The sequence below is a fragment of the Myotis myotis genome, unplaced genomic scaffold (genome assembly GCF_014108235.1).
Source record: "Myotis myotis isolate mMyoMyo1 unplaced genomic scaffold, mMyoMyo1.p scaffold_m19_p_13, whole genome shotgun sequence".
In the NCBI taxonomy this organism is placed as follows: Eukaryota; Metazoa; Chordata; class Mammalia; order Chiroptera; family Vespertilionidae; genus Myotis; species Myotis myotis.
Window position 1 is genome coordinate 34,941,545 of NW_023416317.1, and position 19,777 is coordinate 34,961,321.

The 19,777-nt window shown below is 44.3% G+C and overlaps 1 protein-coding gene across 3 annotated transcripts; it reads right to left on the reverse strand.

The window, feature by feature from the left end:
• Nucleotides 1-79: 79 nt before the first annotated feature.
• On the reverse strand, nt 80-19,745 carry DPH3 (diphthamide biosynthesis 3). 3 transcript variants are annotated; one of them, XM_036332694.1, is made up of 4 exons: nt 19,309-19,745; nt 18,739-18,813; nt 2,043-2,072; nt 80-177 (listed from the first exon to the last, which is right to left on the reverse strand). In XM_036332694.1, the coding sequence occupies exons 1-4, from the start codon at nt 19,414-19,416 to the stop codon at nt 160-162; spliced, it is 231 nt and encodes a 76-aa protein (XP_036188587.1). In that variant the 5' UTR covers nt 19,417-19,745; the 3' UTR covers nt 80-159. The 3 variants fall into 3 exon arrangements, with proteins under 3 accessions (XP_036188587.1, XP_036188586.1, XP_036188589.1); XM_036332693.1 differs by lacking the exons at nt 80-177; nt 2,043-2,072 and adding an exon at nt 13,582-16,118; XM_036332696.1 differs by lacking the exons at nt 80-177; nt 2,043-2,072; nt 18,739-18,813 and adding an exon at nt 13,582-16,118.
• Nucleotides 19,746-19,777: the final 32 nt, after the last annotated feature.

Below are 19,777 nucleotides of genomic sequence, written 5' to 3' on the forward strand. Positions count from 1 at the left end.
CAGTTTCTGTCACAGCAGCTCAACTCTACCCTTATAACACAAAGGCAGCCATGGACAATAATAAACAAATGAGCACAGCAGTGCTGCAATAAAACTTTATTTACAAAACCAGGTGGCTGGCCAGACTTGTCCCACAGCCATAGTTTGCTACTTCCTGGACTAGAATATTTGGCCCAACTGCAGAAAGAGATAAATATTACAGATTCTTTAAAAACAAACAGAACAGTATTACCAAAGAAACTTTAAGCTTGAAAAAATAGAAAAATAGTGTTTCTTTAATATAAATAACAAAAAGCAAAGAAAAACAAAAGAGGGAACCAATATATATATATATAAATAATATAATATAATATAATATAATAATATAATATATAGGGTGTCCCCAAAAATGTATATAAACATTTTGAATAATTATAAAGGCAGTGTTTATTAAAATACATTTCATTTTCAAAATTGAGCTATCAGTTATTGAAGTGTGCATACATATTTTGGGGACACCCCATATATAATATATTATAATAATGTTCTCATTGTAAGCACAGTCTAATCCTTTTAAGAAAGAAATAGGAATAAACAAAAAATAAATCATTTAAAAAATCAAAATGTAAAATGTTGACACTGTAGCCCATAGCCTTTTTATTTTGGAGACACAGAATCCACAGGCCTTCACTGTTAATAAAGGTTGAGCAAAAAAGGTTTTCTTAATGAGACCACAGGCTACAATAAGAACAACATGGAAGGGCGGGCTGCTAACTAGCAGAGTAACTCTCAGCATTTTAGCCAAGCCTATGGGATTAAATTGCACTAAGAGATGAAATGTGAAATCCTAGTTTTTACGAAGACACAAAGGCCAATGCACACACTCCCTCCACACAATTCTTTTACAGTTGGGATATGAGGACAATCTGATATAGGCTCTTGTGTGGGGCAAGAGCAACAACTCCTGTGTATTTATATAAACTCTGATCCCTGGCTTTCAATTTAGCCAGATTCCAAAGTATAAACAGTAAGAGGCCAGCCAAGTAGAGAGACTTCCAACGGCATAGCTTGAGGCCAGGGCTGTACCAGGCCAGCAGACCTCACTCTTGTGTGCCTAAGCCAACATGAGCCCATAAAACATGTTTGGAGGCCAAAGCGAGAGGTGCCTCCTGCCTGGTACAGTCTATCTTTGAGGCTGCCAGCCCAATCATGCCCTTCAAGTGTCAGTACTGGTATGTCTGAGGCTGGCTCCAAATAAAACGATAGCCGGAGGCACTTCTCCTCCCCACACTCAGGGACAGTGCCAAAGCTGTCCAACCCCATCTCCACTTTGCATCCTGTTGCTCTACTCTCCACACTGCTGACCCCACTTGTCATTGTAGAGTGAGCCTTCACCATACACCAGGGACAAGCAGCTCCCTAGCTCTGAGTACCCAGGTGGAAGCCACAGTGGAGGCCTATCGACTTTTATTTTGAGAGATCTTATTTTCCCCCACGTTGGGCAGATGCTCAATAATGAGAAGCTCCTGTTCTTACTGTTCACTGGGAATGTGATTTTCCTTCCCAGTCCACTCTTTGAGAATATCCTTGACTACTCCCCTTGTACAAAGCTCTAGGTCAGAGGTCCTCAAACTACGGCCCACGGGCCACATGCGGCCCGCCGAAAACATTTATCCGGCCTGCCGGGTGTTTTTGCCTCCGCTGCCTGTCCTGCTTAGCAGCCGACTCGTCCCGGGCCCGCAGTGCGCATGTGTGGAATGTCTGAGGGACAGTGAACTGGCCCCCTGTTTAAAAAGTTTGAGGACCCCTGCTCTAGGTGGTGAGTTGGTTTGACAGGTAGTAGAGTCCCTGACAATGACATCCCCTCACAGATTGGTTTGGGCAACGGTCTACCAGTTGACCAGGCCTCCAGCACCCTCCTCCAGCCCATCTGCTACTCCCTTGCATAGCCTCCTTACCCAGCTGGCCCTAGCCTAACAGGAGTGATCCAAATAGAAACGTGACACAGGTTGCCTCAAGATGACCCTATGACCCATACTTCCTTGTTTCCCCTTATCACTTACCACAGGGCTGGATGCTTCATTCCATGGATTCTACCATGAAGGAGAAAAAAACAGGATTTGAGATACAGATGAATGACATTTCAAGAGCTGGTGAAAAATCAAGTTGAAAAACGCTTTGGACACTAACTGGGCAATAGACAATAAGACCTGTATGAACAAACATGTACCCACTGACAGAAAGAAAAGTAATAACAAGCACAAGGGTTGAGCCCTTCACTCACATTATTTCTTCTTTTTTTCACAACAGGCCAATTAAGTAGGTACCAATATTATCCTCGTTGCATTATTCCATTCTACAGTTGAGAAAAGTGAAGCTTACCTACCTAAAGCAATTTTTCCAAGGCCATACAATTAGAAAGGGATGTGACTGGGTCACAAACACAGGTCCATCTGGGTCTAAGGCCTTTACTTTTAATCTCCACATGTTATTGCCTCCTGGTGTTTGTGAGTGAAAGAAATGAAGTGAGACAGTGACCTTCCTAACAAGAATGAGGGAAAACAAGGGCTCATTGTTTTAGGATCTGCCAATATTAGATGCATCAGTTCAGATGAGTTTAGGTGCAAATAACAGAATAGCCGACTCCCAGAGGCAGAGGAAACACTGATCTTTTGCTCTCTCACATGCCCTCTTCACAGCTAGGGAGCTCCATGTTTGGTGCAACAGCTCAGAAATCATCCATAACCGGGCTCTTTTTAACCTTCCAGCCATCATCCCTGTAAGCTCTGATTCTGATACCTGTCTCTTCCTGGGTGCAAGATGGCCATCACAGCACCAAGCGTCACATCATTGCCGCAGGATCCCAAATAGGAAGGGAGGCAGCAGAAGGAAGCTCTGCTCAGACATCTCTGTCTTTATTGAGAAAGCATGCTTTGTTCCTGAAGCCCCACAGCAACTTCCCCTACTGTCTCATTGGCCGGAACTGTGTTACATGGTCATCTTTAGCAGCAAGGGAAGCTGGGAAAATGTCTAGAAAGATACCCTAGCAAATGGGGAGAGGGATGAACACACTGGGGGTTCTGTGAGCCAAGAACATGGGAGGTTGACTGAGGGATGGCCAATAAGTGTCTGTATACGGAGATGACTCCTCTCTCAGGCAAGACTGGGCTCTGCTGCTATTTTTTTTTTTTTTTTTTTTAAATTATGAGATGACAATGGCAGGACTCTGAGACAGAGACTTATAAATTCCCATGCTAACAACTCCCAGATGTTATCCAATCAGCTCCCGCCCTCTGCTCAAAGGCAGGAATCTCCCACTGCCCCAGAACCAGCTCCGTTTACTCAGTTTGGGGTACAGGCAAGGTATAGAATGCCTGCCAGTTGGATCTCACCCACTACCACTAGCGTTAGTCAAACATTCTAAGAAGCAAAGGAGTTTTAGCCTCTTTTATTATGCACCTTCTGGGAAAAGATGTGACCCCAAAGCACCATCCAATAAAATTCTTTTTCCTTTATTTCTGTGAAAAAGCTAATAAGCGTGGTTTCTAAAAGTGAGAGGGGGGAACTTCCCATGGGATCTAGAATGGTTTTTCTTCCTTTATTGTATGTCATATGGGAGTATCTGATATAGGAAGTTGCTTGGGAATTTTGCTTAAAACAATGGTTGCAGCCTGTTAACCCCATCTGCTTCCCATAAGCGGGAGAAGCCATTGCATGACAGTGTCGAGGGGCCTCTGGATTTTCTCAAGGCATTCCCACGGGGAAGATGCTTAAAACAAAATCCTCCAACCTCTTGGTTCTAATCCTCCCCCTCTTAGTCCGGTCAGTAAACACAGAAGGTGACAGAATCTGGCTGATACCCGGGAGAGCTGAGCTGGAAGAGTGACAAATTCTAAATTTCAAGCTGGACTGGAGGAGGCCTGCAAAAAGCACAAAGTCAAGTTTCTGAGTGATAAGCTTACTATTAGCAACCCAGATGATACTGCTCTTTCTAGAGCGAATCCTAGACTCTGAGGGCCGCTTTCCAAATTAATAAAAAAAAACAACAACACACCTATAAATATTTATTAAACATCTATGATATACCAAGGACATTTCTAGGTCCTTGTCCCAAGTGTTTCCTGAGGTCTTAGCTTGGATGACCTTGATGAGTCACCCATGAACAATAAAATTGCAAAATATCATCTTCACTGCATTATGTCAGCACAGACTCAGACAGAGTTGGATATGTGCACTCCGGTTTCTGGGAAGGCAAAGATATTTCAAAAACAATTCCAGGAAAGCCAACGAGTATGTCTTTTGATACATTTTTCCAAGTGGGACACAAAATAGGCCTAAATTTGTCAACAATTATTTTTCTAAAATTGCTATGGGAACATGCCCAGCATTCAGTGACCCTTAAAATATGTATTTGTGAAACAATAACCCACCTATTTCCCGATAATTCCTAGCCTTGACTCCTCCCTTGAAACTCAGGTTCATTCATTCAAGCACCTTCAATCTACAATCAGAGCCCAAGGGATCTGGCTAGAATGCTCCCCTTCCAGAATCCCTTCCATGCTCCTCATCACCTTCAGAATGATATGCCCCGGCTCCCGGACACAGACTGCCTACAAGGTTCGTCCTGGCCTGGCCTTCACCCTCTGGATTCACTTGTTGCCACTCATTGCAAATCTCTAAATACCTCGTCCCTAAAACAACACTTTTTATGGTCTCTGCTTTCGCCATGCTGTTCTCGCTGCCCAGAATGCCTTTTTCTCCTTTCACTATCACACTGGACTTAGTTCATGTGTCATCTCTGCAGAGTCTTCCCCGAACGCCCAGGTTGGCTTAAGCGTCCCTCTTCTGGTGTCTGTGTATGTAGGTCCGCTGCGCATGGACCACTCTGGATGAAAACGATCACACACGCGTCTCCTCCACTAGACTAAACAAATTCTACACATCTTCCCACCCAGAGTCCCCAGCACAGTATTGACACTTCCAGCCGTGGGCAAACTACGGCCCGCGGGCCGAATCCGGCCCGTTTGAAATGAATAAAACTAAAAAAAAAAAAAAGACCGTACCCTTTTATGTAATGATGTTTACTTTGAATTTATATTAGTTCACACAAACACTCCATCCATGCTTTTGTTCTGGCCCTCCCGTCCAGTTTAAGAACCCATTGTGGCCCTCGGGTCAAAAAGTTTGCCCACCCCTGTGTTAGACACGTAAAACATGCTTCTTGAACTTGAACTAAAGTGACAACCTTTTTTTGGCCTGAAGTCAAGTAGAATGAAAGCAAGAAAAGTTACAGACTTTAAATTCAGACACGCCACAGCTCTTATTTGAGGTCAAATTTAGGAGGACCTGGTCACTTTTCCTTCTTCCAGAGTTTTTAGGCTAGGGAAGGAGAATTCTCAATAAGTTAAAAATCATTTTTTAAAAGAATGCACAAGTCTAGTTCACTGAGATCAAAAGAAACTTTTGCAAAAGCAGAAGCATATATTTAAAAAATGATGCATAGACCCAAATCGGGTAAGTCAGAGTGAGTTGCCTAGAAATGGACGCTGAACAATTCATTACATAAGGAGACTAAGGGGAAAACGTTCCCAGCCCCTGGCGCGAGAGCCATGGAAGCTAGCAGTGCAGAGGGCAGGGAGTAAGCCCCACCTCCCACACAGAAGGCTCCGCATTCTACCCGGAGCCTGTGGGCTTCGAAGCAAACCAGGAGGTGGGGGCACGGCGAGGACATTGGTTACAATCTGGGAGGAATGGATTCAGTGAGGCGTGTGGTCTTTATACTGCAGCCGGAATGAATCCAGTCCCCAAAGTGAACGACACTTACATTTTGAGCCACCTGCGTGCTCAGTGCTGGGGAATGCAGAGCTCCTTTCCTGCACTGGGTCTGAGCCTGGGGCTCGGACAGTGCCAAGGCATCAGGGGCCGTGTGGGCACCCTACTCAGGTGCCTACAGAACATGTTCCAGCCCTAGCCGGTTTGGCTCAGTGGATAAAGCATCGGCCTGTGGACTAAAGGGTCCCGGATTCGATTCCGGTTAGGGGGACCTGCCTGGGTTGCGGGCTCGATCCCCAGTAGGGGGCCTGCAGGAGGCAGCCGATCAATGATTCTTTCTCATCATTGATGTTTCTCTCTCTCTCTCCCTCTCCCTTTCTCTTTGAAATCAATACAAATATATATATATATTTTTTTAAAAAGAACATGTTCCAGACCTGTTTGCCTGGGGGGCAGCAGGCTGGGGCAATTTCCCACCAGCTCTCCTCCCTCACTGGTTGAGAGCTACTCCTGGGGGCATTAACTCTCTCCAGCCCACCCCGCAGGCTGCATTTGCAAGAGTGACCTTATCTGATGTTGATGTCTGTGAAACTGGGTTAAGTAGGGAGGGACTCACAGCCGAGGTGCGGGCGCCAAGCCTAATGGTGCCTTTTTCTTTCTCAGGCTTCCCATGATGCAGGCTCTGTGCCCTCATAAGAGTGACAGGTGCCCTTGTTTGCCCAGGTGCATAGCTCTAAGCAACATTCAGCTCATGAGTGCAAGGGGCAGAATAGGCACAGACTGATAGGGCTCTTCTGTCTCTCAGATGCTCCTCCTCAGTGTGTCTGGAGACATTTAAGTAGATTTTCTCTACCTCCTTAGTCACTCAGGTGAAGTCAAAATTCTCTTGGTTGGACCTTGGAGGGATGCCAGGAGCAAGGAAACTGACAGGGCTCCCCGATCCATTTCCTGTCATTTGTTTGAGGGTGACGGAGCATGGTGGCGACAGCTCAGATAACCTTCCTTAAACCACACGGAGCCTGGCTGTCAGGGTGGAGAATGACAGGCACTGCACATATTGCAGCCCCTGCTGCTGGCTGCACACGTCACAGGAGAGCTTTTCTTTTTTCTTTTTTAAAATATATTTTTATTGATTTCAGAGAGGAAGGGAGAGGGAGAGAGAGAATCATTGATTGGCTGCCTCCTGCACACCCCACCCTGGGGATTGAACCCGCAGCAGAGAGGGGAAATTGCCAATAAAGTTCTGTCAAAAAAGAGGCGGTTTGGGGGAATAGTGTTGGTGGGTTTTCAGAAGGGACAGTAGGGTAAAATAATAGTTTCTTTGAGGAGGAGGCATCTACCGCCCACTTTCCTCTCCTGTGCACGTCAGCTCTCCGGACATTCGCTGTAAGTAGGCTGCCCCCTTGGGAAAGAGAACACGGAAGCCCAGAGAGGTTTTGGCAGCACATGCCCTTCTGCAAGCTGTCTTGCGCTGGGGCTGCCAACAGTCTGCCAACAGTCTGCCTAGTGGTGCTCTGGCTCCCCCTACAGGCCCGGCGCTGTCAGTTCACAATCATTCTAGAGAGGGGTCCTTTCTGGCATCTCTGGGTTGCCCCTTCAGGCAGGCCAGGCAGAACAACTTCATGGGAGAACAGGAATAGTCATTTGCCTGCTCAAAGGCACATCAGAAAGGAGCTGAGAGGGACCTTCAGAATGATTTCTTCAAACCCTCCTGCTTTACAGATGAGAGACCAAAGCCTGGAGAGTGACCAGTTCCATCCTTGGCCTCTTTGCCGGGGGCCCTGACCCACTGAGCCCGCAGATGGTGCAGGAGCACGTGTGCAAGGCACAAATCCCAGAGCCATCTGGCCGAGGTCATGTGCTCCTTCTGCCTCGTTATGTCCACGTAGTAATTCCTTAAAATTAATGATGAATAAGGGGTATGTTTGGCAAAGAGAACCAAGTTGCCAGTCATTCAACTGCCAACACATACATTTGGGTCACTTACTGAATTTTTAAAAATCCATCCTGTTCTTATAGATTCCCTGTAATATAATCCTATATTTTAAAATCCTCCCTTCCACAGGGATCAGGCCCAGTTCGCATAAACAAAATATTCTTGGACCATATTTGCTGATTGAATGGCACTGCTTATCCATCTTTGGGGTAACTATTAATAATCTTTATAATTTTCCAAGCAGAAAGTCCTCCTTCACATCTAACTTTCTGCCCCCACCCCCACCCCCCTCCCCCAACACAGCATGGTGTATGTAGAGCAGGGGTGGGCAAACTTTTTGACTCGAGGGCCACAATGGGTTCTTAAACTGGACCGGAGGGCCGGAACAAAAGCATGGATGGAGTGTTTGTGTGAACTAATATAAATTCAAAGTAAACATCATTACATAAAAGGGTACGGTCTTTTTTTTTTTTTAGTTTTATTCATTTCAAACGGGCCGGATCCGGCCTGCGGGCTGTAGTTTGCCCACGGCTGGCGTAGAGAGTGCTGAGTCAAGCTGATGGGCAAATCCCGAGTAGGCCACATTTTGCTAGGAACATACAAGCTATATTTGGCAGACTTGTTCAAGGTCCAAAGTTCAAAGTTCCAGATATGGCCATGCAGACCACATCAGACCTGGAGTGAGAGCTGCTCACCTGATTTGGAATAGTCTAGCTCAGCCGTGGGCAAACTACGGCCCGCGGGCCGGATCCGGCCCATTTGAAATGAATAAAACTAAAAAAAAAAAAAAAGACCATACCCTTTTATGTAATGATGTTTACTTTGAATTTATATTAGTTCACACAAACACTCCATCCATGCTTTTGTTCCGGCCCTCCGGTCCAGTTTAAGAACCCATTGTGGCCCTCGAGTCAAAAAGTTTGCCCACCCCTGGTCTAGCTACACACTATTGGATGCCACTGAAATGTATTAGAGAACTGCCATAAAAACACTCAAAATGAATCATCACAAAGTTCCAGCAACCTGGAAACAGACATGCAGTAAGGCGGGTAGTCAAAGTTCCTATGGGCATCACATCTCACTTTTAATGACACCGTATGAGCATCTGGCCCCATTTCTCTCTATAATTAGAGCTAATAAATATCTTCAAGTGGGTATTTTTGACAGACTTTGGAAATATGAACCTATTATTACTAGAGTTGTGTGGTTCTGAATTTGAATGTGAAAAACATAGCCGAAGCCTTACTCATCTCAAAAAGCAAATGTAGCAAAAATTAATCCCATGGGGCTAATGTCTGATGCTTGGCCAGCAAGATGAGGGTGGCTGACTTGTTTTAATGTTTCAACTGCCCCCATTTTTATCATTTGGGAAGGTTTTCTGTTATTCAAACACTGCCACACAAGGGGAAAAAAGGGATTTGGAATCACAAGTGTTAGGTGGAGATTCCAAGTGTGCCATTTAATGACTGGGGTGGTAAGATTACTTTTCAGAAACATTCACCCCTTTCCTCCCTCCACTTCCATGCGCCCTTGACTTTGGGTTGGGCCACGTGACTGTTTTGGCCAATGGAGTGATGCAAGCAAAGACTTGACATGTGCATGCACAGTGGGAATTGGTTCTTGCACCTCTGTTCTGGCTAGTCCCTTGGTCTGAGGACTGCAATTTAGAGCCACCCAGCCAAACCCACAGACGCATAAGAGCATTTTTAAATAACTACTGTTTTTAAATTTCCAGGTAGTTTGTAATGCAACACTACCTGGTTGACACATTGGCAGAGACTGGGTTTCAGTTAACCTGGGAATAAGAATATCAGCATTAGTGTGATTTAAATGCTGTCATGCTATTATCACTTTCCGTGTTTTAGAACAAATAGAGTGTCCCACCCATGCTTTGGTGACAATTTAGCTAAGCTCGGACTACAGAACATTTTCCAGAATCCCTTTCCCTGAGTGGTTCTGGGGTAGCTTTGACCACCAGAGAAATTTTGTGTGATTCAGAAGACAGAAGCAAAGCCGCAGGTATTTTTATGCTCTGAAGGTTGGAGCAGGGCACTAGAAACTGGGTGCTTAAGCACGTTGTGGTTGATCCGCTAGCTTGCCTTGTTCTGGGCCAAATACTTATTTATACAACTCCAAGGGGAGGGCACCCTCTTCCCCTGGATGTCACACACAACATCAAGGAGGAGGGAAGAGACAGATGTAGGTTCTAGTTCGCATTTTCTCTCATTCACACACCAAGCTTTCTTTCCCAACTATCAGTTCGGCTGCCCTAGAGCTACTTTAGGCTCAAGATCAGATATAGGAATAACAGCCTTGCCTTAAGGCAACCACTGGCTCCCACAATGATGCAAAGTTTAATCCTTTAAAACAAATCCTTCATTGTCTATCACTTATGGTTCTTCTTCTCTGGACTGGATTCTGACACATATGGCTGAGTCCATTTAAATTGAGGCAAGTTCTCCATACCATAATCTTGAGGCATTTCTGATGGAGCAAGATTAAATTATTGTTCACTGAGCCCTCACTATGTGCAAACATTCTTCTGCTTTGATTTTTTATCTCATTCAATCTCATTAACTGGCCCAATTCCCCATCCACACTCGTTCACTCTTGTCATCATTACCAATTATTAGTTCAGAGATACCTGCTAGCTACAGTAATAGTTCAAGTTCTTCCACTGGGGATTGCAGACTTGGACCCAGTCCCCTTTGGGGTGACTCTGAGTGGCCTGTGCTGCTCTCATGTAAAGAGCCTGAATCACAGAAGGTGCCCATCAAGGTTGTGTTTTCCCCCCTTCCCCACCCTCAACCTTGGCATTAATCTTTGTCCAAAGGTCCATCCTTTGACCCTACCCAAGAACTCAGTTCCCCTCTAAGACTGAAGTCTGGCCCTAAATCTTTGCCTAGTGACTGGGGCCTGCTGCCATTGTCAGGTCTCAGATAGGCACTGCTTGTCCACCTCAGTCCCTAGTATTGACCCTCCTGGTCTGAAGCAGCGCCATTACTAGACATTCACCCCTAATTGAGAGCCACTTTATATTGAACCTCCTGGTCCAGCCAATGCCCTTCATTTGCCATCTGCGACCAACGTAGCTGCCTTCTTTGGCTACAGCCCAATGGGCCCACCTGTGCCTCTGCTCTCTGCACTGGAGGCCAGGCCAGTTTCCCAGCGTTTGTCCTTGCTCAGGAAGCAGGTGTTATAACAGGTTTGCCAGGTTATACAAAGATTAAATTTGCTGCAGCTTTTAACCAAAATCCTCAGGTGGATTTGGAGGTTTTTCACTATCAATAACTCTGGTATTTTTGTGCTGCATCAACATGGCTAAGCTGGAACAATGTTTCCCAGCATTCTCTTCCTACATGGTACTGGGTTGCAGTTGGCTCAAAAAGAGAGATTTGTGCAAAATTTGCAAGGCAGAAGGGAAGCAGCAGCTGAGACTCTGAAGATCACTGAGGTCAGAGGTGGTAAGACAGCTGGTGCGGGTGGTTACCTTGTCCTCTTTCCTGCTGCAAGTCAGCTCTCCTTCCTGTCTGCCAGTCCTACTGACCAACAGCAACTCCCGCTCATCACCAAATGCTTGGCTGTGAGCTCAGAGGTAATAGCAGCATAGAAGCAATGACCTCCTCAGACTTCTTCCTAGCCCCTCCCTGGCTTCACCTCCAGCAGCTGGATGTGTCTCACTCAGCTTTCCCTGCCAGCTCAAACTTGTTCCCCCAGCACCAGCGCTTGGGGAAGGCTGGTTAGTGATTTTCTTCCCTAATTTTAGGGGCGACCATTTTTCTTTTGAAAAATGTGAACATGCACCCAGCTGGTGTGGCTCAGTGGTTGAGCATCAACCCATGAACCAGAAGGTCACAGTTCAATTCCCAGTCAGGGCACATGCCCAGGTTGTGGGCTTCATCCTGTGTCGGTATGCCAGAGGCAGCCGATTAATGATTCTCTTTCATCATTGATGTTTCTCTCTCTCCCTTCCTCTCGAAATCAATAAAAATGTATTTTTTAAAAAAGAAAAATGCTAACATGCTTTCCTAGAATTAGACCAATATTAATCCTGAATTCTATTAGGAATTGTGTTTTTTCCCCGTGAGTTCTAGGACTCTTCTGCAAGTCCATAAAGAAAGGTGGGAGATTCTGCTGCCTCCTTACCCCCCACCCCCCATTGTATGCATTCTGTGAGCTGGAAATAGTATTTTTAACTCTGATTTCTTTTTCATGTCCTTTGTTTTAAACCCTTAACAAGAAAGAATTTGGAAAATGGTTTCCCAAATACGTAATCATGAGTAATTTGTTCTATGGGAAGTAGGGAATGGCAGGCCTCCCCGAATGGAGTTAAAGAAACCCTAATTACTTACACCTGCAGAAGCTGTCACTTCTGTAAGGTGTGTAATTAACAGCCAGCGTGTGTTGTTAGTGTGATTGCCTGTTTCAATAGGGGGCGTAGCCCAGAGGCTGCCCATATTGGGGCTCTCCCACTGTTCATTAGCCCAGTTCTCTGGTCACTTAAAGGCCGACTGCATGATGAACACAAAGTGTGCGGCCCACTGAGCCCACACACTGTTCCCCATGCAAAGCAGGTGTGACCACTTTAAGAAAATTGAGTCTTTTTACTTTGTGATTATGAATTTTCTGCTTTTTTAGCCTAGTGGTTCTCAGCTTTGACTGCACATTAGAATCACCAGGGAGATTCTTTTGAAATCCTGATGCCCACGCAGCACCCAGGCCAATTAAATCAGACTCTCCGGGGTAGCTAGCGTTTTAAAGCACCCCAAGTGATTCCAATGTGCTGCCAAGTTTGAAAACCAGTTCTAGGCCAGTGGTTCTCAAACTACAGCTGCATCAGACTCACCTAGAGCAGCAGTCGCCAACTGGTGGTCCATGAGGCTCAACAGGTTGACGAACACTGGTTTAAGGAAACCTTTGGAGCAGTGGTGGTCTGAAAGGTTGGCGGCTGCTGATCTAGAGGCCTTATTAACCACCCCCCCCCCCTCCAAATACTAAGTAAGGTGTGGAGGCTGTTCAATAACTCACACTTCTCATACTTATTCTAAGAATGCTGTCAATGCTCAAAGCAATGTTGAGTTCCTTTTGAAATTATAATGATCTTTTTCTGCACATATGACAGGCATTATGCTGTTTCTTATAGTCATTACCTCATTTAATTATTTTCACAAAGCTGTCATTCTCATCCTTCAGGTCTCAGAAAAAGCGCCAGCCAGAAACACCTTCTGTCTACCCTTTACAAAGGCACCTGCCGCAGTTACCAATACATCACCTGGTTTGTTTCCTTCCAGGCCCTAACCAGCCTGTAACCTTGCCTGGTATTTCCTCTTCTAGTTGCAGTAAGCTCCATGACGACAGAAACCCTGCTTGTCTTCATCTCGTGCCTAGCAGACAACAGGCACTCTGCAAACACATGCTAAATGAATGAGTCCACAGAGCAACCCTAGGAAAGAGGAACCAATATGGTCTGTATTTCACAGACCAGGACATAGAAATACAAAAAGACTTAAGTAACTTGTTGAAGATTACAGTGGAGAAACTGAGATTCAAATGGACCAGGGCTAGGCTTTGAAACCATTGCAAGAATTATCATCAGGCTTAAATAAGCTTTTCCCCCCCAGCAATAAACTGAATTACTCACCTAACAATGTCACCTTTGCCTTGGTTCAAAACTGTGTCTATTTATTTCAAGTAACAGTAAAATTCCAGAGCCCAAACCCATTTGACCAGACTGTACAAACAGTGACAATTTCTTTCCTATTGAAAAACTCCACTGTTCATAGCAGAAACCTACTTACAATGCCCCAAAGGAGGTTAAAAATTCCCACCTCATATAACATTACTTCAACTACAAAATGTTGGATTTAATGGAAGAATACCCACATGAAAACAAATAGATTTGAAATACCTGACTTTATTGAGCATGCCAATACATTTATTCTGATAATAAATTAATATATAGTCATAAAAAATGTTGAGGGCTTTCTAAGAAAATGATTCTGAATGTATAAAGGATATGCATAATCATTTACACAGTTGACTTTACAATTTTCAAACTCAGAAGTGCGGTAACAGCAAGTTACTGAAGAATGAAGCCTCTTTCTTATAATTCATGTTTTAGACAGTTTTGAGTTTATAAAGGTTTCAATGACCATTTCAGCTCCTGCAAGTTACGAAGCCTGAAGTGACTGTTTAAAACTCACCTGATTCAGTCTCCTAAGTATACAGATAAAGAATCCACTGGCCTTGCCAAAGATTACAAAGCTAGTAAGACAGGCTGAATTACAGATTTCTCAGAGGTGCTCCAGAAAGGTCTGCTGAGTTAAGTAAGGCACATATATCACAGAGAACTCTAGTCACGTCTGAAAGACCCTGGTTTTACTCCCTGCTTTACAGAAATTTAAATTAAATCCTGATGTGTTCTATTGCAGTTAACAAATTTAGTGACTCGGTTGCTTTGGAAACAAAATCATTCCCATGATTGCAGCTTATCACTGATCACTGATAGCTGTTTATGCTTTTCTCCTGAAACGCTTGAACTCGGGCCACTTTCCCCCCTGCTCTTTTGTGCTCACAGGCCTGTATCAAGGGTCCCTGTTCTTATTTGAAATTCATCATTAACTGAGGGAGCTAACATCATCGGTATCTACAAAGCCATCAACATTTGCATATGGGCAGTTTGTTTTTGTTTGCAGCTCTTTTCTAATCAAGTCAGCACCTGCTCTGTTCATCTGAGCCATCACTGATTCCAAAGCAAATGTGGATGACTTCTGGGGCACCAGCGTCCCCAACAGCAATGAGATGTCTCATCACATCAAGAATGTGCCACATAATGCTGCATGTAATGTACCAAGTACTCCCGGCACACAGTTCTGGTAACTTATTTTATGTCTCAGCTAATGGCTACACATGGCCATGCTGCTGGCTGGCAAAGAAAAAAAAAAAGGCCACTCACTTGTTCTAAATCCCAGTGAGTGTGTGTAGCATGTTTATCAACCAGTAACACAATGTTCACATTCTGGCAGGGGTTTTTCTCTTTACTTGTAGGAGGCATTCCCCACACAATCTGCCAGACATCAGTGTTTGGTTTGTTTTTTTTTTGAACTTTATACACACAGCAAAATTGTGTATATAAAGAGAATTTCTGAATTTGCATGTAAGTGATTCTAATTTCTTGCTACTCTCAGCACTGCAGCGAAGGAAGACTGAGAGCCTATCTCTGCATATTTTTCTCCAGGGCAACATTTCTCTGTAAGAGTGAATGTTTGGTTTGGTTGCAACATGTAGAGGCTTATTAGATGTGCTCTTAGGGGCATACTAATTGAGAATAGGCATCTCATTTTTAAGTTCTTCCTCAGCAACTGTAAGAGTTGTAAAAGTTCTACCTTTAGGAGTAGTGACTTGATTCTGCGGGAATGCTAAATGTTCTGCCGCCAGCCATGAAGACTTGACATTAACCCCTATCTAGAATGCACTTGTATTAACCATGTCTACAAGTAACAAACAAGAACCCAGATACAGAAATATTATTTGCTCTGATCTGGCGACAACATTGAAGCACTTAATTTACTGAGCTGCCTTGTTTTTCTCCCGTCATTCTGTTGCCAATTTCACTTCCTGGGCTGTTTTCCTGTTTGTCTTGTCCCGATTTTCAAGAAACAAGCAGAACACTGACAAGGAAACTCCATATTCTGACTATTTTACTTTTTGACTTTTCTTTCTCTCTAACTTTTAGCTCTGGAAAAAATACTGTGAGCTTATTATGTTATCTCTATAATACCATGACCATAACTCAGAGCATGAAGTACAAAGGAAAAGACGTGCCTAACAGAACAGGAACATTCTGTTAATGGCCGGACCCAGAAGACTGGTTTGGAGTGGGAACATCATAGTAGTACTGACAAGGCAACTCATTTTCTTAAGTGAGAATACCAAACCTGATGTCAATTTCAAAAAGGCCTAATTTTACTAATCCTAATAACCAATTAAAAAAATAAAATCCTGTTTTAAAAGAAGGAATCCTAATGACTTTGAGGTAGACGATGTTATCAGATAATAAATTAGGTATAAGATAAAAATAACAAGACTGAGGGAATGAAAGCACTGACTTGAAATTATCTTCCTTTAAATTCATGTGGAAAATAAAGAACACTTTTTCCAATTCAAAGTTCTAAGCATGAAATCCAGGTATGTCATGTCATGGACTTGCTTCTTTAATTGGAGATGAACTCAGAGCCGATGGAAAGAATCCACAGCAGCAAACTACAAAGCAGTTGTACCACGAGGAAGCCAGGAACTTTGCTTTTGATTTTTCCAGCTTGGCTCAGTCCTGAATGTTCAGGATTTGGATCCCGAAAATCCTTGTTTAGCATTTAACTAATTCTTTGTTGGTGGAAGGGGCTGGGACTGTTTCTCCACACATAAACTGCTCCTAAGAACGAACAGAAAGTTACCTTAACCACTGAGTGTGTCACAAATGCATCAATAGTAAATTTTCATCTTGTTACAGAATCAACCCAGCTCTAAGTTTTTCCATCACTTCATCTTTGTTCAAAGAGTCAATGTCAGCACCAGATTTATAAGCTTCGAACTGAATCCGTTTTTAGTCATGAATTCATATTTAATATAAAATACCTTATCTTGTAAACAAACATGCTTATCTTCACTACAGAGCACCCATCTCTCAGAAATCACATTTATAAAGACACTGCCACACCTTTTAAGTTTTTGTATTAATTAGTACTTACACTAAAAGTTCTCAACTTCAATATTTGGCTATTCAAATGTCTGTTTTCTTCAAAATTATTACTTCTTCCAACTAAAAGGCTATATGCTGATAACTTTCAAATTTATAGCGCCAATCGATCACTCTTTGAACTCCATACTTACATATCCAACTGCCTTCTGGCCAGCTCTACTTGGATGAAAAACAGACCTCTCAAACATAGTATGTCCAACTCCTGCCCCTAAACCTGTTCTGAAGGCCACAAATGTTGAAATCATCCTTGACTCCTCTCATATCCTATATCCAGTAAGGAATCGATCCTTGCCCTGGCCAGTGTTGCTCAAGGGTTAGAGCATTAGCCTGAGCACTGAAGGGTTGTGGGTTCCCTCCCCGCTCCCAGGTTGGGGCGTGTGCAGGAGGCAACCAGTTGATGTGTCCTATCACATTGATGTTTCTCTTTCTCTCTCCCCTCTCTCTGAAAAGCAATGGGAAAAATATCCTCAGGTGAAAATTAACAGAACAAAAAATCCTTACCCTTTAAAGTGTATCTAGAATCCAACCACTCCCACTACCTCCATTGCTGCAGCTTGGTCCCAGGGAAACATCGCCTCCTTTGATCAGTCTAACAGCCTCCTACCTGGTTTTCCTGTCTCTATCCTTGCTCCTGTGTAGTCTATTCTGAGCTAAGCAGCCGGAACCTCTGTTTTAAAACGAGTTGGTTCCCGGCATTCCTTTGTTCTAAAATCCTCCATTGGTTCTCTCTATCACTCATGGGAAAAGCCACAGTCCTTAGAGCAGTGGTTCTCAACCTTCCTAATGCTGCGGCCCTTTAATACAGTTCCTCATGTTGTGGTGACCCCAATTTCATTGTTACAAACTGAACATAATTAAAGCATAGTGATTAATCACAAAAGCGATATGTAATTATATATGTGTTTTCCGATGGTCTTAGGCGACCCCTGTGAAAGGGTCATTCGACCCCCAAAGGGGTCGCGACCCACAGGTTGAGAACCGCTGCCTTAGAGTGTCCCACAACACCTCTGTGATCGGCCCCACTGCACTAATTCATCTTGGACAAGTCCCACCCTCATTTACTCTGCTCTGGTCACACTGGCCTCCTTGCTGTTTCTTGATAAAACCAAACATGTTTCTGCCTTTTCTTCACTGAACGTTCCCTTTGCCAACCGCTCTTAACCCTAATGTGTACGGAGCTCACTCCCTTACCACGCTCCATCTCTGCTCAATAAGGCCTGCCACGATCTCATACCAGCACTCTTGACCTCACTTACCTGTTCTTTTTGTTCCAGAACACATTTTAATACAAGAATAATCCGTAAACTTCTAATCATAGCCTAAATTATAGCCTGCTTTTCTTTCTTTTTTTAAAAAAAAATATATTTTATTGATTTTTTACAGAGAGGGAGAGGGATAGAGAGTTAGAAACATCGATGAGAGAGAAACATCGATCAGCTGCCTCCTGCACACTCCCCACTGGGGATGTGCCTGCAACCAACGTACATGCCCTTCTCGGAATCGAACCTGGGACCTTGAGTCCGAAGGCTGATGCTCTATCCACTGAGCCAAACCGGTTAGGGCTAGCCTGCTTTTCTCATGAGGCAAAGTGCCTTGTTCCCACCTTTCCTTTAATCTTGTTAGAGGTCATCCTTAAAAATGTCAAGCTGTTACATGTCAATTATATCTTAAAAAGAAAAAAGTATGTTAAGTTTAAGATTTTGTTCAAAGTACTGACCAAAAGTTGGGATGGGCAGTAATAACATTTATTTAGTTTTCTATTTTTAATGTCCTTGGAGGAAAAACAGAAGGACAACTGAAGACTAAAATGAAATTGTAAATCTGAAACTATGATTATATCTCAAACAATATAATATAGAGTTTTATCTAAGCCAAGTAAGAAATACTACACAACTGTTCCCTTCAAAATAAATCTAGGTGCTCTGAATAATTTTAATTACTGTTAACGAAAAAAACCACTGAAACCTGTAAAGAATTTTTGTGAGTTTGAGTCAAACTGTCGACATATCCTGGGAAGCAGAACCTCAACGAATTGAGATAATGCTCGGGAGAAGGGCGGGTTACATCTGTATTTATACATTGCAATCAAAGGAGGGACATTTGAGCTTTTAAGATTTTAATTTACGATACGGCTGTTTACTAATGGTTTTTAAAATTGGTTTTAAAAAACATAGCATTTACCTAACACACTGTTAGAAAACATTCTCCTGCACGTACACATTAGAGACTGCTCAAGGTTCTTGCACCACAACCTTCCCCCCACTCCCCCACCTTTTAAAGTTTGACCCCTTACTTTGTCATAAATCACTTTTATAATGAGAGAGCAGCTCGGACACGTCGCCACGTCTTCCCCGTTCTCCAAATCTTCCTACAACAAAATCAAACACTGTATGATCAGCATCGCCTTCCCTTTGCGAACTCCTCCCAAGCCCTCCCACCCCTAGGGGCAAGCTCCTTCGTGACTTGCCTCCCCCACAAGGTAGGTGAGGGTCAAAGAGGCTTTCCCAGAGAAATGCCAACCCCAATTTTCCCTGGCAGCGTCACCCGGGGAAATACTCCGGAAGGTTGGTTAAGGTTCAGTCGCCTCAAAATCTTTGGGAAGACAAAACGCGTCCCTTCCTGCAAAGAAATACCCAGGAAGGTGAACCCGAAGAGGGATGCTAAGTGGGGAGGGGATGGCGAGAAGTCTGATGCTCCCCGCCATCCAGCCCCTCCCTTCCCCTCCCCCACTAGGCCTGAGTAAAGGCCAGAAGGAAATGCCCATTGACAGCTGAGACTATAAATTGGGGGGGATCCATACACAGGATAAAAAGGGCGTGAATAATAAGAGCCGCGTGGGTACGGGCGGCGGACCTGAGGTTACCTTAGTGATGCAGAAGTTATCGCCACAAGGGCAGGGGTAGAAATACGTCTCCAGGTCCTCGTCATATTGGAAGTCCTCGATTTCCACCTCGTCGTGAAACACCGCCATTATTCTGGGGCCTGATAGGGGCCCCTACCGGCCGAAGTCGACCGGGGTCGGCCTAACTTCGAGGACGCCGGCCCTAGCCAGGTGTAAGCCACCACGCCCCGGCGCAGGAACGATCGCTTCCGGCGCCTAACAATGACGCAACGGCGGGCTTGGAAGCCAAATGGGTGACCCGGGCTGGTCACCATGGAGATGGCTGAACTGCCCAAGGAGACAGTGCAGGAGCTTGCTGGCTGCTCAGTGGTGTCGGGTACCGCTCCGCCCATTGAACGGAAGAAGTGACCAATAGCATGTGAGGATCGCGCGCGCTGCTGCTACGTCACGTCGGGGACACCGGAAGCTTCCTGGCCCCGGCGGAGTTTGG

Coding starts and splice junctions, on each gene's coding strand:
- DPH3 (XM_036332693.1), bottom strand. CDS start 19,416: ATGGCGGTGTTTCACGACGAGGTGGAAATCGAGGACTTCCAATATGAC. Junction 18,814..19,308: donor ATAACTTCTGCATCACTAAG/GTAACCTCAGGT, acceptor ATTTTGTTGTAG/GAAGATTTGGAGAACGGGGA. Junction 16,119..18,738: donor TAAAAGTGATTTATGACAAA/GTAAGGGGTCAA, acceptor GTTCGTTCTTAG/GAGCAGTTTATGTGTGGAGA.